General features: G+C 43.9%; 1 protein-coding gene across 2 annotated transcripts in view; it reads left to right on the top strand.

The window, feature by feature from the left end:
• Positions 1 to 14,409, top strand: part of IL23R (interleukin 23 receptor) — an 88,675-nt gene extending 74,266 nt beyond the window's left edge. Inside the window, exons 13-17 of one of the 2 annotated variants that reach the window (XM_029617512.1) lie at positions 4,487 to 4,615; positions 5,991 to 6,062; positions 6,463 to 6,574; positions 9,030 to 9,120; positions 11,619 to 14,409. In XM_029617512.1, the coding sequence (XP_029473372.1) occupies positions 4,487 to 4,615; positions 5,991 to 6,062; positions 6,463 to 6,574; positions 9,030 to 9,120; positions 11,619 to 12,266 (1,052 nt within the window). In that variant the 3' untranslated portion in view covers positions 12,267 to 14,409. The remainder of the gene's footprint in view (positions 1 to 4,486; positions 4,616 to 5,990; positions 6,063 to 6,462; positions 6,575 to 9,029; positions 9,121 to 11,618) is intronic. The other variant, XM_029617513.1, reaches the window with a different exon arrangement.
• The last annotated feature ends 1,557 nt before the right edge of the window (positions 14,410 to 15,966 follow it).

Raw genomic sequence — 15,966 nt, 5'->3', positions numbered from 1 at the left:
GGAGGAAGAGGGGAGGTGGGCTTGGGGATGTCTTGACCATGTTGAGATTAAGGTGGCGGCAGGACATCCAGGCAGCAATGTCAGTCAAGCAGGCCAAGATGTGGGACTGGATTTCTGGTTAAATTTTCTGGTGTAGAAAGATAGATCTGGGAGTCATCAGCATACAATTGGTATTGAAAGCCATTAGAGGAAGTCAGAGTATCAGGGGATTTAATATATACTGAAAAGAGAAAAGAGTCCAGGATGGAGCCCTGAGGCACGCCAATTTATGGTGGAATGGTAGTAGAGGAGGAATCATCAGAGGAAACACTAAAAGTGCGTTTGGAGAGGTAAGAAGACAGGGCAGAGTCCAGAAATCCAAACGAGGACAGAGTATCAAGGAGTAGGTGGTGATCAACAGTGTCAAAAGCAGCAGACAGATCAAGGAGGATAAGGACACAGTAAAGACCTTTGGTTTTAGCCATAAACAGGTCATTGGAAACTTTGGCAAGTGCTATATCAGTTGAATACAGAGGGCAAAAACCAGACTAGCGTGGATCAAGAATGGCTTGAGATGTAAGAAAGTCAAGACAGCAGCAATGAACAGCACGTTTAAGTAGTTTGGAGGGAGAAGGGAGATGGGACAATAGTTGGCAGGACAGGAAGAATCTAGTGAGGGTTTTTTAAGGAGCAGCATGATTACAGCACATTTGAAGGAAGCAGGAACAGTAGCAGTGGAAAGTGGTAGATTGAGGATGTGACAGATAGAAGGGATGACTGCAGTGGAGATGGAGCTGAGGAATCAGGTAGGGACAGGGTCAGAGGAACAAGTAGTAAGATTGGAGGAAGAGAGAAAACGAGCAGTTCCCTCCACTGTGACCTCAGGAGACAAGAGTGACAGAGGCTAGGGGAAGGGTAGAGGAAAGAAGTGGGGGAGGCAAAAGGTGAAATAGTTGAGAACTCAAGACTAATTTTGTGTCTTTTGTCATGGAAGGAATCACCTATAGTCTGGACAGAGAGAGAAGGGGAGGAGGGAAGTTTGAGGAGGGAATTGAGAGTGGCAAAGAGACAGCGAGGGTTGGATGTAAGAGAGTTTGTTAGATGTATATAGTAGTCTTGCTTGGCAAGTGCAATAGCAGACTGGAAAGTGGTCAGCATGAATCTGAAGTGTATGAAGTCTGCATGGGCACAGCACTTCAGCCAGAGACGCCCTGCAGAGTGGGCAAAAAGGAACTTAGGTAGCAAATTCTGAGAGTGCACCTTACAGAACGGATAAGAGAAGGGACAAGAGTTTCTTAAAGCTGAAGCGAGTATAATGTTGTAAGAAGAAACTTCTTCATCAACAGATTCAGACAAAGTCGTGGAGGAAAGGAGAGATGAAACAGCAGTGGAAAAGATGCAAGGGCCAACATCTTGGAGATTCCTAAAGGTGCAAGTGGTGATTGGATGAGTCTGTGGGGGAGGGTAGTTTAATATGAAAGTTATGAGGTGATGGTCTGAGATCGTAAGACCTGAGGTGGCGAAGTCTAAGAGACAGCAGTTGGAAGCAAAGACTAGGTCAAGGCAGTGGCCATGCTGGTGAGTAGAGGTGGTAGACCAGAATCAGAGATCAAATGAAAGGGTTAAAGAAAGGAGTTTTGAGATATAAGAGTTAGAGGTTAAAGTCACCAAGGATAATGGAAGGGGAAGATGGGTCAATGAAGAAGGAAAGCCAGGAATCAAAGTCAGTGAGAACAGAGGAGGGAGAATTATCAGGGGGTTGATAGATGACAGCTGTCCTGTAATCTTTCTGGACCAGGACGGGAAGAGGAGGCAGGTCCCCCTCCGCCCCCAACTCCATTACCAACAGCTCTGGAATGAAGCAGAGCAGCAGCACATTTTGCATTCTCCTATGTTTCCAAAAAATGAAAGAACGTTTTCAAGTACAATAAGAAAACATGCAGTAGTCTGACTATCAGGAGGTATTCAGCCATTCATGTGATTCAGGAATTCTGGGAATGGAGGCTGCAGGATCTTCGTGAGCAGAGGAGCAGCTTTATGGCTTTGGTCTTCAGGGTAAAAGCAACTAGGGTGAGATGTTGGTCCCATGGGAGAATTTGAGCCAAGTTGGAGTTGTTGTAATTGATGATGTTATACATTTATTTGCAGGCATTTGGATGGGCTATGTTATTCAAGATGTATGGTATAATGGGATTTTTGCAGGGTCAGCAATGTTTTTAGTAATGGTTTATATTATATGAGGTATTTAGAATATTTAATGTATATGTTGTCGTATTTGCGTTGTGTTTTATGTATGTAGGTTGATTGTTTCAATTGTAACCCACCAGAAGCAAGTCATTTAGCCTGGCAGGATATAAATTGTTGCAAATAATTTATCCATAGTTAATATTTATTTATTTACTTATCGATTGATTTTAGTTGATTGTTTTGGTATTTTTATGGTTGCTTAGATTTGTATTGTGTATTGGATTTTAACTGTTGAACTGTATTTGCTGTTAGCTGCTAGGAGTAGTATTTTATACTAGAAAGGTGGAATAAAAACTGAAATTGTACTGTATCTCGCTAGCATTGGAAAAAGAATGCTGTAAGAAACATCTTTGATTATCCCCCATGCAAAACTCTATGCTGAAGCTTGCACAAAGGCAGTGATGCCAAAGTACACATTTCTTTTTTGTTAATTATACCGCAAGCAAACTTGTGCCGTTCATAACTCCTGTGAAATAAAACCTAAAAGGACCATTATGAAAGCCATTCACGTGGGTAAAAAGCGATTCGTGTTGCATGAGTTGGGCCATCTGTAGATTGGCCTCTGACAATGCAGGTGAAAGTAAGTGCAGAGTTCCACAATGCGCAAACCTTTCGCCCTATTTAGAAGCAGCGATCCCGAGGGTGGCTTTTTGGTCAGGGGAGGAAAACTGCCCGCATAGATGACATTTTCAAATCTATATGCATTATTTTCCATTCAAAAAGCACCCGCACAAAAAGTATATGTAAACATGCTTAGTACCCGTGACAAGTTGTAAAGTGAAATCATTGGGAAAGAAAATACATCTGATACTTGGAAACTGTCATAGATTTTGCAGCATTGCAGTCATGAGCATCAGACAGAAGGCATAAAAAAAACTAAAAACATTTGAGAGATCTTGTGCTCACAACAGAAATTCAAACACCAAAAATGCAGTTTGAAAAGTGTCCACATGGTGGCAGTATCCTGGCAAGAATGCTGAACCACTGGCCCTCTCTTAAGTTACCGTTTCCCTGTAGCTGAGAATGATACTGCAGTGCACTGTGTCCCATCTCTTAAAGCCCCTTCTTCTGCCTTTCTGAGCGTTATTTCTGAAAATAATTATTGCTCGTTTTTGGAAATTGTATTTGCTACTGTAAGCTCTCACGTTGTGCTCGCTTTCTGATATTTAAAAGAACATGTTTAATTCCACGCTCCCCCAGATTTTGAAACACAAAGTAAGATCCTTTGATCTTTGAGTGATAAATGGACGTGCAGGCTCTGTGCGTTCTCTGCCTCCCCCAGCTGTCCCCGCCCTTTGAAAGTAGGTGCGCTGTTCACATCACGCGTACGTTTTACCTGCACCGAGTGGGGCAATAATCAAAATGGCATAATTCGATCACCCCTACATACATGTCAACAGAATATCTTGCAGGTTATCAGAGTTTAGCACTGCACCATTAGGGGTGGATACCGCAATATTTTATTTATTTATTTTTATTTAAAAATAAGGTATATATAGGTAGTTTATCGTACATTTAACAGGTGCCATTTACAAACGGTTACAATATCATTAATAAAGTCAAAATTTTGGGTAGTGGTGGATTAGTCCAGGAAAGTTATTGAGATACTTCTATTTTGGTCTACATCTTAACTGTATTATGTCTTTGTAATATTGTAATGCCATTTATTCTTAGTTGCGCTTTTCTGTATTTTTCGTTCTCTCACTCACTCTCTACCCCCTTGTTTCTTTTGGAAAGGCTTGTTTATAGAGCCATGTCTTCAAGGTTTTCTTAAAGGATTTGATATCACTCTGTAACCTGAGTTCGGTGGGCATTGTGTTCCATAGAAAGGGTCCAGCCAGAGATAAGGCCCTTTCTCTTACTTGGGTTAGTTTTGCCGATTTTACTGTAGGGATTGTTAGTAGTGCCTTGTTAGCTGAACGAAGGTTCCTTTGTGGGACATGGACTCGTAGGGCTGTATTTAGCCAGTCTGCTTCTTTATCATATATTAATTTGTGTATGGTGCATAAGGCTTTGTACTTTGTACAGACATATTTATTGAATATCCTTCAACATTTTCACTTCTTAAACTCTACAGTGATTCTTTTGTTTGGCCTGGCCAAAATCCCCTCCCCCTAAAAGAAAATAGGCTTCTGCACCAAAAAAAAGATTTAGAGGAAACACAACATGAAAAGGATCCAATCTTTATTTTTGGAAATCTGTGTTATGAATTCTAACGATTCAGATTCTATTCATGCTTTTTTTTTTTACCCCCCTCAAGTTGTTGATTCTTCAAAGAAACAGTGGAAGTTCGAGAACCTGAATCCTGGCATTATTTACGCTGCCTACATAACAGCTTCTACAGCAACTGGAGAAGGGCCTCCTGGCGCAGAGATTGAAATTACACTTAGTAAGTCTGCGTTCCCTTTCTTGTTCTCACGATCAAATACTTTCAAGCTTCTTTAAATATTCTTACTGATGAAGATGGGGAGCAGGCAGCACTCCTTACTAGCAAGCCGGGTGGGCTGGGACCCAGCCTCACCCTTACTGCTGATAGTACAGAGTTCCTTTGCCCTAGAAAAGACTGCATGGCACCCACTCGGGGGACAGAGCTGCTGGTGACCTGGATACGTTCTGTTTTTCCTCCTTGCAGTGGGGTACAATGTGCATTGCAGAAACGGCAGTTGCCTGAGTTTCATTTCCATGTGTGGCACTGTCCGAGCGTACACAGAACGGGATTTTAATTCTGGTTCTCGTGCGCTGAGTCACTGCCCGTACACATTCGGCTCTGCCGTGCAGGGGGGTGACACTGAGGCAAGACTGAGGCGTCTGTAAAAGCAAGGGGAGGAAAGAAACATTTTAAAAAGCAAAATATTAGGAGAAAATGAAATTTGTATTTTTTTTTTCATATTAATGAAAATATTTTTGAGAAGGCCTTCTACATATTCCTTAAAGGTGAAACTGGAAAAGCCCTAAAGGCATTGGGGCAGATTTTTAAACAAGCGTGCGCGGGGTACATTTGTGCGCGCTACCCGGTGCGCACAAATGTGCACCCGATTTTATAACATGCGCGTGCTGCCGCGCGCATGTTATAAAATCCAGGGTCAGTGCGTACAAGGTGCACACATGTGCACCTTGCACGCGCCGAGCCCTAGGGGAGCCCCGATGGCTTTCCCCATTCCCTCCAAGGCCGCTCCGAAATCGGAGCGGCCTTGGAGGGAACTTTTCTTCCACTCCCCCCCCTTCCCCTATCTAACCCACCCCCCAGCCCAACCTAAATCTCCCCCCTACCTTGTTTTATTTTTTACGCCTGCCTCTGTCAGGTGTATCTTGCGCACGCCAGCCAGCTGCCGGCGCGCCAACCCCCGGCACGGCCACTGTGCCGGAGGCCTCGGTCCCACCCACGACCCCGCCCCCTTCCCACCCCACCGCCGAGCCTATGCAAAATAGGCTCGCGCGTAACCCTTTGAAAATCTACCCCAGTCAGTGTAACCCTGGCCCCTGGCACCAGACATTCAGAAAGGCGTGGTCTTTGGGGTACCCAGCAGTACCAAATGCATTCTTTATGGCAGCAGCGTGCATGTTCTGCTCTCTACCTGAACAGAGGGTCAGACGCGGTCTCTCCTTAATTTGTTCTTTGGCCAAAGGCATAAAATGGCGTTAAAGCTTGCTTGTATACTGTGCTTTTAAAAATAAACATAGTGTGTGGTTTTGTAATTGAGGCGAGTCCATTTAGTACAAGTATCAGACACATCATTTGGATTTGATTTTTTTTTTTTTTTTAGATTTAATATCTTTGCTCTTCCTCATTGTACAGCTCCTTGCCTATAGAGTCCTCTCCCACAGACAAGTATTTGGTAATATTGCTATTCACCTGTCTGCGAAACCAAATAACCCAACCGTAAGCGCACACTTATGGTCTCAAATTTGCCACAGGCACAAGTTATGCGCCGTCACTTGCACCTGCTTTTTCCCTCTGTATATTATTTTTTTGATGGAAAAGCGCACACGAAGATTTGAAAATTCCAAACACGTGCACTTTTGCTCCCCACTCGCCGGGAATGCCTCCTCCGTGTGGCTGAAAAGCGGATGGACACATAACAGAGGAGCATGGTCAGATGGGCAATTTAACGTGGGTAAAATGCTTTTCTCCTGCATGAATCACTTTGAACATTTCCCTTTCCATTCACTGCCATTCCACGATGCAAACCGTCTCTCACGGATGCAAAAGCCCTTCCCTTTCTCACTCTCTTTCAGATCCGATTGTCAGCGCTTCTAAGAACGTGAAAGTTTTGCTGGCCGTGGGCCTTGCCGCACCTGTGCTCATCTTCCTTCTCGTACTGGTTTCTAACGGAACAATTTGCAAAAGGTAAAATCTTTCTTTCTTTCTTATTATTTTGAAATCCTATCTCATGCTATAACCTCTTCCCTGAGTTATCGTTGTTTTAAAAATAATGACCTTTAGGTCAGCCATTTCCTGACCATTAATGCCCAGGCAGGTTAGTTAAGGGCCTGAATGGGAGCCAGTACTTGTTAATCTGGTAGGTCATTACGAACAGGAACTATGAGATCAGAAAGTCTGGATTACTATTATAAATTGTGATAAAACATTCAATGGGTTAGTTTGCAGTTCTTCACACAGAACACTATTTATTTATTTTTAAAATTTATATTCTGCCGATCCACAAATCTCGGTGGATTACAAGATACACACATAAAATAGCAACAAACGTGATCAACAACACACAAAAAGCAATACAAATAAAACATTTCACTCATAAATGTATTAAAACAAAGCAAAGGGCAGACTCCCAATGTAGCCATACCCTGCCATTCCCTCCCAACGCTAGACTGATGGCACTGTGTTAGTAGTATAGGCAAATGTGAAAAGATAGGTGTTTAGCAACTTTCTAAAATGTAAAAAATCGTGTTACACTTTTAAAGAATCAGGAAGTTTGTTTCAGAGCATAGGGCCTGCTAACCCAACCATGCACCCTCGTGATTCCTTCAGCCTTACCTCTCTACATGAAGGAATCTTCAAGAGGTACCGAAATGTAGAGTATGCGATAGACAATGGGCAACCAATTCAGAGGAAAGACAAGGGGGAGCCAATCCATGGAGTGATTTGAATTTCAAAGACAGTATCTTAAATTGGATCCATCAAGAAACTGGAAGCCAGTGTAAATCTGCTAATACTGGGGTGATATGAGACCATAGCGGGGGCAGCCTGTGATCAGGCGGGCTGCAGGGTTCTGAATTGGTTAAAGAGCCTTCTGTGTAATTTATTTATTTACAGTCCCTTATATACCGCAAAATCATAGTACGTCAATGTGGTTTACAAGCTTAAAATACAGGCATAAAATCTAAAAACCAAAATAAAAAGACAAACATTTCAAAATGCCGTTCTGAGATCAACTGTTCAATCGTGCCCAAGAGTCACATCTATTCGCCACCTCTGCCTAAGATGCTCTTGCCCCAAAATGTCTCTGGAATAGCCAGGTCTTTAAGTTTTCCTTGAACTTAGGAGTTGATAGTTCACCTCTCAGTGATTCTGGCATATTCCATAGAATAGGACCACCTGTGGAGAAAGTTCGGTCGCTGACCTTGCCTATATGTGCTGTTTTTATTGATGGAATTTCCAGCAACCAGTGTGGACTGAGGTAAACCAAGGAGAAGAGAACTATAATAATCCAGAGAAGATAAAATCAAGGATTGAGTGACTACCCGAGAATCTGCATATCCAAGGAATGGTTTAATTGTATGAAGAAGATTGAGTTTGAAAAAAATAACTGGGCAGCGGGGCTTGAATATGTGGGCGAAGTGAAAGAGTGGTGGCATCCATGACTATCCCCAGGTTTTTAATCTCGGACCTAACTGGTGTTGTGGAGGTCATAAAATGCCAGGATATAGGGGCATCACACATCTCAGAACGCGCTAACAAAAGGATCTCTGTCTTAGTGACATTCAGAACCAGACTGTTGTCTGCAGACGATCAATGCACGGCTCACTGATAACTAGACAACGTTTCCATGGCTAAGTCCCACGATGTAATAGGGAAAAAAAAACCTGTATACACTTGTACATATTGCTAGCCAAAATGTACCTCCTTGATCTCCTAGCCTATTCAGATACTCAGAGCTATTTTTAAGCCAATTATTAGGCTTATTCAATTACCAGTTATTAGGCTTTAAAATATTTGATGATAGTTAATGTGACTTTCAAGGCATACTTCACTTTCAATGCATATCCAGCATAGCTCCCTGCTTCAATGGCAGGGGAGAAGAAAAACTAATACTTCACGCATATCCAGCATTGCTCTCTGCTTCAACGGCAGGGGAGAAGAAAAACTGATACTTCACGCATATCCAGCATTGCTCTCTGCTTCAACGGCAGAGAACTATGCTGCCGCTTACCCAACTAATCAAACTTAATATTTCACTTGGAAGCAGCTCCATCACTGCTCTCTACATTAATGGTGGGGGTGAAAGGGAACTAGAACCTAAGGTTACTTAGAGCCAAGAGAAACAGATAAGTATGAGAAAAAAGAAGTGTGACGCTTGCTGGGCAGACTGGATGGACCGATTGGTCTTCTTCTGCCGTCATTTCTATGTTTCTATGTTTCTCATTTCCAGCCACGTTTTAGGTTTTTTGGAAATTAAAGTTCCGTTAAACTACCCCTACGGGGTCACTGTGAGTGAGTTCCAAACAACTAACAACTTTACATAATCATTTAAACACCCGGCATAAGAAGGGTCGAGCACTCTCATGGTACCGTTCCTTACCACTGCTGTCTTTTCTCTTTTTTTTTTTCTCTTTCTTTTTAGAATCAAAACCATATTTCTGTCATGGGCGCCAAAATGGCTTCTTGAAGACTTTCCCAACGTGAAAAACAGCACAGCGATAACGTTATTAAAGGTAACGCTGCCACCAAAAGGAAAATCACAAGATCCATGAAAGGTAGCAAGGCCAGCCAGGGCCAGTAGGCTCTGCTACAGCAGGTCCCAGTTTGATTTCTGAGCCCGGGTCTCGCTCCCCTGGGCCTTCACAGCATTCACAGCCTCTGAGGTTCACTTCCGGCCATTGCTCAGCGGCGACACCTGCCGGCCGGGACTAGCATAGAGAGCAGCGGCTTGGGCTGCCGGCCAGAGACCGTCCCTGCCGTGGCTGGGCTAGAGAAAGGGTAGCTGCAGGTAAGGGTTCAGAGCTCTCTTGCCCAAAGAGAAGCCGATTTCTTATTTAGCTGAAAGCCCCAAGTGGCAGGAGGAAACCATTGGCCAAAACCAGAGTATAAAACAATAATCGTTGCAAGGTTTAACTTGACAAGCTTCGGCATGGCATGAACGCTGAACGTCAACGGTTCAGTCTCACCTTTTGGTATCCTCCTGTAAAGCCCTTAGGGCTCGGAGGTTCAGCCTGCGGCTGCAGATTGCATCATCTCTAGGGAACCTGAGCATCATTATCTTGTCCTTGGAGATCCTGGACCTGCGCTGCCAGTGCACGAGATCCTCTTCCTCCCTTTCCTCGGGGGCAGTGTCTCCCAAACAGGTTCATTTTGCACATACCATGACTGGAGTGAACCCCACACATAAAGCTGGGAGATGCCGGATGCTATCTCAAGTTTACTGCTAATATTTGTCTTAATGCTTGCCTTGCACGAAAGAGAGCTTCCTTCTGGGGTTCACAGGACGTAACACGTGCAGGCAGTATATGCTTGGAAGTTCTTTTTTAATCAGGCCACTATGACTAGGACTATTTCTCCATCTTCCTGCCCCATTTTCTTGGTCTCTGATTGCATCATTTGATACTTGAGGATCTTCGCTTCATCCATATGTTGTATGTGTAACCCTCAGTGGGGCACACAATCTTATTTATTTCTTCTGGGGCTGCTCCGGCTAACCATTCACTCCCACGCTGACTCTTAATCCCGGGGGGGGGGGGGGGACTCTTTTTATGGGGCGAAGCTCTCGCTTATGGCCCAGATAATGAAAGAAGGTTGCCAGTGAGTGTGTTGTACTTTAAGTGCTTCTCATGAGAGGAGAGGATGTAAGAATTAGACAGGACCAGGACTGGGTGTTAAAATAAAGTTTACTGATTCTTAAAGTTAAATTAAAGTCCATTGTCCAATGGGTAGAGCCCATGGAGATTTTAAATGCGCATAACTCTCTAGTGAGAGGGTTCCCCTTTAACTGCAAAACTCCTATCTTTAGGGATCTTCTTTCCCGTGGATGCCCGGCCTGTCCTGATTCCGTGGGTGGAAGTCCAGATTGGGATCTCCTTCTCTTGTACTTTCTTCCTTTGCTTGTGCCGTTATTTTATTCCTCAGCTGTTATTTCAGGTGATTTCTCTGGTAGAAAAATCTAGGGACCAGGCTATTAATGCTGTGCTGAAATCCCGGTGGGGAAGGGGAATCCAAAAACCTCCCCACTACTCTTTAAGTTCCCAAAAAATGCTTCAAATCTTAATCTGGAGAGCTTCTGCGCCCTCACTGCCTCTCGCAGCAGGCTCCCTCCCTGGTGCTTGACTACCTAGGCTCACAGGTCTTTGGACACCTGAAGAGAGCCCCTTGCCCCAAAGAGTTATCAGGCTTAAAAGTCTGTCTCACTGTAAATTATAAGCAGGGAGTGCACGGTGAGGCGTCTCTTCTAAAAGAAAACTCTTTTGGGCAAGGCTGGGAGGCTCCACCAGAGTGTGGAAAAAATGCATGTTCACTCTGCGGCTGCTCTCTCTGACACCCCCCCCCCCCCCCGAGTGTTAAAATGGCGGGCTAAATAGCGCTGAGTCATCCAATCAGAACCTCCAGGTGGGGAGGCTCTAAGGAGTGAGGATGGCTCCCTTGCTAAGTGTGTTCTAAGGACAGGGATAGTGGCATCTGGTGGCCACACCTGATACGGGTGGCACATATGGAATCAGCCGCATGCTTCCGACACTTCTATTTGCAATGCCGTTCTTGTGTTTTTCTCCTGTGCCACAATATCCAGTTTTCTTGCATTGAGCTGGCGCTGCTCTTCCCTTCCCACTCAGTTTAGTGATCTTTTTTTCAAAGCACATGTGGCTCTGTAGGTATGGAGTTCAAGCAGAAGATCATTGAACTGCATGGGAGGAGGAGATTACAGCAGACTTATCTCTGCTCCCCACTGGGGAAGGCTATGAGTGTGTGCTCCTCCTGCATTGCTAGCTTGCCATGCCCTGGATAATTGCATTTGGCAGCTAGTGGCACCCTCCCTGCACTGGCATTTATGGTCGAGGTGCAACTTTGCATAAGGTAATTTGTGCATGCACTCTGCCAATTAACCTGAGTATTTTTAAAACAAATGTATTTGTGCTTTGAAAACCCTCGGTAAAGTCTGCGTGTACAATTTTTACTATATGATGCTGTTTGAAGATTATCGTCTTAATTGTGAATTTTTTTCCAGGCAAAGAATGAATTAGTTCCTTTGCATTCCATCCCACTTGTCTTGAATGATGATGATCCAGTAATTACAGAGGTCCAGGAAGCCCTCCTACAAGAAGAGCAGAAGTCCAGTAACACGGAGGAGGATCAGAAAAACGTGATCGGGAAGAATTTGGACAACTCACAGAATGCTTTTTTTGTGGACTCTGCAAGTATCATCGATCTGCCTAAGCAAGTTGACGGGTACAAACCTCAGATTTCCGCTAGAAATCCAATGAAAAGTTTAGCTCCTGAGTCTGACGGCACTCTGCCCGAGATCTCTGACACAATGGGAAATGTAGCGTGCTTAGAAAACGTGTTCTTGAGAAATGATACCAGTCCTCTTTCTTTATTGTGGAACATTGAATCAGGGGGTAATACTGTCAATTTCAATGAAACAAACTTAGTTTTAAACAACAGTGAAAAGGAACCGGCAGAGCCTCTCAGTTTAACGAGAGCTGAGAAGTACATCCCTCTGGAATACAAATGGAAAGCACAGTTCTCCGTGGACACGGTTCAAGAGCAGACGTTGCTCCCGGATGAGCTGGTTGGCTGTTTTACCCCTGGGCATGAAGAATCTCCAGATTCAAAGGCTTATTTTACACAAGAAGTTTGGAACGTATTCCAGTAGGAAATAATTTCATTTAAAAATAGCCAAATCCCAAATGTCTGGCTTCCCTAAGAAACAGAACAGCACCATCTTGGATAACTTACTACCACAAATGGACTTATGACCTCTTGAGCGGGCAGCAGAGTGACAGCCGACACCCAGAAGCCCATTTATTTCCCCAGTGCTTCCTAGGGGGATGATGGTATAATCCTGAGCAGTCTGTAGATCCCATTTCTCCCTACTGCAGCCCTAGTGCCTCCACCTCGAAAACATAAAGTTGACATTTGGGAAATCTCTGAAAACAACACGGTTCCTGACAAATATCTTAGATGTCAATGGCAAGAGGGCAGGCTCCATTTATGTCTGCCAATCTGTCTTATTCACAGGGGAATTTAGATTTGCTTCACGTTGTAAGTATTGATAAGGTTAAAACAAGAGGAAATGCTAGGGCCTCGCAAGTGATTCTGCCCTCCAATCATGGGTTTAAATTGACCGAAAAGTAAAAAGTTAGACTGCGGTGTCTTGTTTGCACTCTGTCTGCATGCGCCTGTGCTGTTTCTTTCATCTTTATATTTCACGATCAAAGTGACTTTCACTTCTCCAAACGATTTCTCCTCTGCACTGTGGTGCTCTACTGCCGTTCACCCATGGTTTGCTGTTTTAAAACAAAATTGTGTTGCATCTGTTTACTTGTTCAAAGACGGCAAATAAAGAACACGAGTTTTCTGTCCCCTTATGAAGAATGAACCTGAAGAGTTATTTGAAATCACTGTGTGGATAAAATGCTGAGGATGGTGCGACTCTGTATTTTGCATGTTTTGCACAAAAGAAAACATTGAATTTTGGAATTAGAGTAACTGAAAAAACACTGTGGCAAGCATTCTTCTGTCAGCTCCATCATTTCTGCAGAGCAAATATGAAGTCTGCAGAGTATTTATCACATGAATTACAGGAATGCTTGCAATTTGCAAAGTGATTAGGTTACTACTTGTTTTTCAATATACGTTGTGAACATTTCCCTGCTGGAGGTTTTTTGATAATCACAAAACTGAAGCATTGGGCTTCCAAAGGCTGAGTGAATGATTCACTTATTTCTAACAAGGGTCATTTACTAAGCATTGTTCCCATAGACACAGAATAGGAGAAAAGCCATAGCAAATCAGGCCCTAATACAGATGTTGAATGATCTGATTCCTTATTTGCAGGGTAGACATGGGTTTCTTACTGCAAGATGCTCTCTGTTAAATACAACCCCAAATGTTCTATCCAGTGCAGAACTGCAGCTTTAATTAATGCTGGCCAACTCTGATACAATCAGAACCTAGTCAGTAGGCCAAGGAAGAGCTCATGTGGAATTGATATGATCCCCTTTCATATTCCATCAGCTCTATATTACAGTCTGCCTGACATGGAAGCTGGGCTGATTATACCACTGTTATATGGAGGTCAGGTTTATTATAATAAAGAGCAATCTTGCTAGAGGATGTGGTCAAGGCCAGTGGTTATAGCTGGACTGAAAAAAGGTCTGGGCACGTTTCTAGAGGGCAGACCCATTAATAGCTGTTAGCCAGGTAGGCTTGGGGTTCACCGGCTCTTACTGCCAGGAGCTGGGAGTGAACAACAGGGAATGGATCTCCCTGTTAGGATCTGTTGGGTACTTCTTCCAGGCCATTGTCAGAAGGGCTTGATGAAGCCTGGTACTTCTTCTGGTCTTAAGAATACCATGTTAGTGAAGCAGTGCTTGAATCTGTATGAGTTTTCTGCAAAATGAAGTGAAAGTCATGGACTATGGCTAGTGAAAGGAAGCATGACTGGCTATGAAACTACCCTGTTCTCTTTTCTTTCACAGATTAACTTACAAGACTTCTTATCAGCATGTGTAACAATGTTTTGTTAATAGGAAAGAAATGTGTTGTTACTTACCTATGCAGAATTGTTTGCAATACAATGAAAATTGTGGATGTAGACTGGTGAAAGAAGAGAGAGTGGATTTAGCAAAGTATTTGCAGTTATGATCTGTATCCTGTAAAAGTTACTACCATAAGTAGCAGAAGTAACACTCTGAATTGATAAAACGTAAAGAAACATATTCTATAAAACCCTCTGCCATCTTAGGGGCCTATTTATTAAGCAGTATTAATGCACATTAAAAATGTGTTAAAAACATGTTGATGCAAGTTATTGATAACATTGAACATGAGAAAAATATTGAGTCATATGCAAATGCATGCAAAGACGCTTATTATTATTATTTAAAGGTTTTAGTGGATATGGATAACAATAAACCTTGCATATCTGTGATAAGCCAAAGAAAATTAATTGCATCTCAAGAGGCGTGGTTAACATTCCCTGAGAGATTTGCAGAATATTAAGTGGAGCAAGCAGGTATTTAAGGAGCTTTTACTATATACACCATTACCCATCTAGGTGGGAGCTGTACAGCTAAAAAAAAAAAGGACAATAGCAAAAACCAAGAGAATGTCTAGCACAGTGTCAGAGAACCAGCAGCCAGGGCTGGTCTCTGGGGGTAGCCCTCCGGCCACTCTGAAGACCCTGTCGGACCACAGATAAGTGTAAGCCCCTGTGCAGGGCCACATCAGCACGGAGGGGGGCTGTGCAGGGGATCTCTGGGAAGAGGGATGATGCAGGGGGGACACAAAGTGCTGATCATTTTTGGGGGCAGATTTTGTGACAGAGGGAGAGAATCACTTGGGGGCTAGCTGTCCTTCTAAAGACTGCATCCCAGCTGACCAAGGAATGAACATTCCCGCATGGTTAGTAATGAGCACTTCCAATCAAAGGATCCCGTGTGCATGGCTGGGGGGGAGGGCACTTAAGTGAATTTTTAAAACTCTTTAATAATAAATAGGCCCCTTCGTGCGATGCGTCACCGGCTCAAACATGTGAGGCACCACCATTGAGCTTGGAACAGCACTCGGCATTTCTGTGAGGCAGCTTGGCCTGTGAGCAAGTCTAAATTTAGAGATTGCTTTGTTAGTGGCACAGGAAGGAAATCGCTTAACAGAAAGCGCGTTCTCAGTTCAGAAGTTTGAATGTGAGGTATTGAAGTGAAACCCAGGAACCAGCTTTTCTAAATGCATCTGGAGAGATCAGTTGTATGAACACTTGCGATATTGCCATTGGGGGTCGATCTTAAAAGGAGCGTGCACGCGTCCGTGTGTGCGGGGGTTCCCCGGCGTGCGCGCATGGACGCACGCATGTTATAAAATACGGGTCCCGCGCGCCGGATTTTCATGTCCATGCGCGGGTGGGTGGCCTGCTCTGCGCACAGGGGGGAGATATTAGAAAATTACGCGCGGCGACGCAATCAGGCCTTTCCCTATCCGCTCCAATTAAGGAGCAGAAGTAATCTCCACGCGCCGGCCGGCTGCCGGCCCCACCCCTTTTGCAGGGCCCTGCACAGGGGTTACGCGCGGCGCACGCAAGCCCAAGCCACACGCGTAACCCCCGTTTTTTTTACGCGTGCGGCCCTTTTAAAATCGGGCCGACTATGTCAAGTGTTGAGCTTGCTCAAAAAAAGACTCCATTTGCAATTAATTTTTTCCTTGAACACAGAATTTTGCCTTTGTAGCTGGGCCTTGCCTAGCATTATGTGCTTTGTTTCTGTATTAAAGATACTCTGAAGAGGCCTTGAAATGGCAGCTGATCAGTGCAGGTAACGGGGGTTCAGTTGCAGAAGCTTTCTTGGGCTTTCAGGTGC

The sequence above is a fragment of the Rhinatrema bivittatum genome, chromosome 10 (assembly GCF_901001135.1).
Source record: "Rhinatrema bivittatum chromosome 10, aRhiBiv1.1, whole genome shotgun sequence".
Classification (NCBI taxonomy): domain Eukaryota; kingdom Metazoa; phylum Chordata; class Amphibia; order Gymnophiona; family Rhinatrematidae; genus Rhinatrema; species Rhinatrema bivittatum.
Note: the sequence above shows the minus strand (reverse complement) of the source record. Positions and strands in the feature narration are given on the sequence as shown.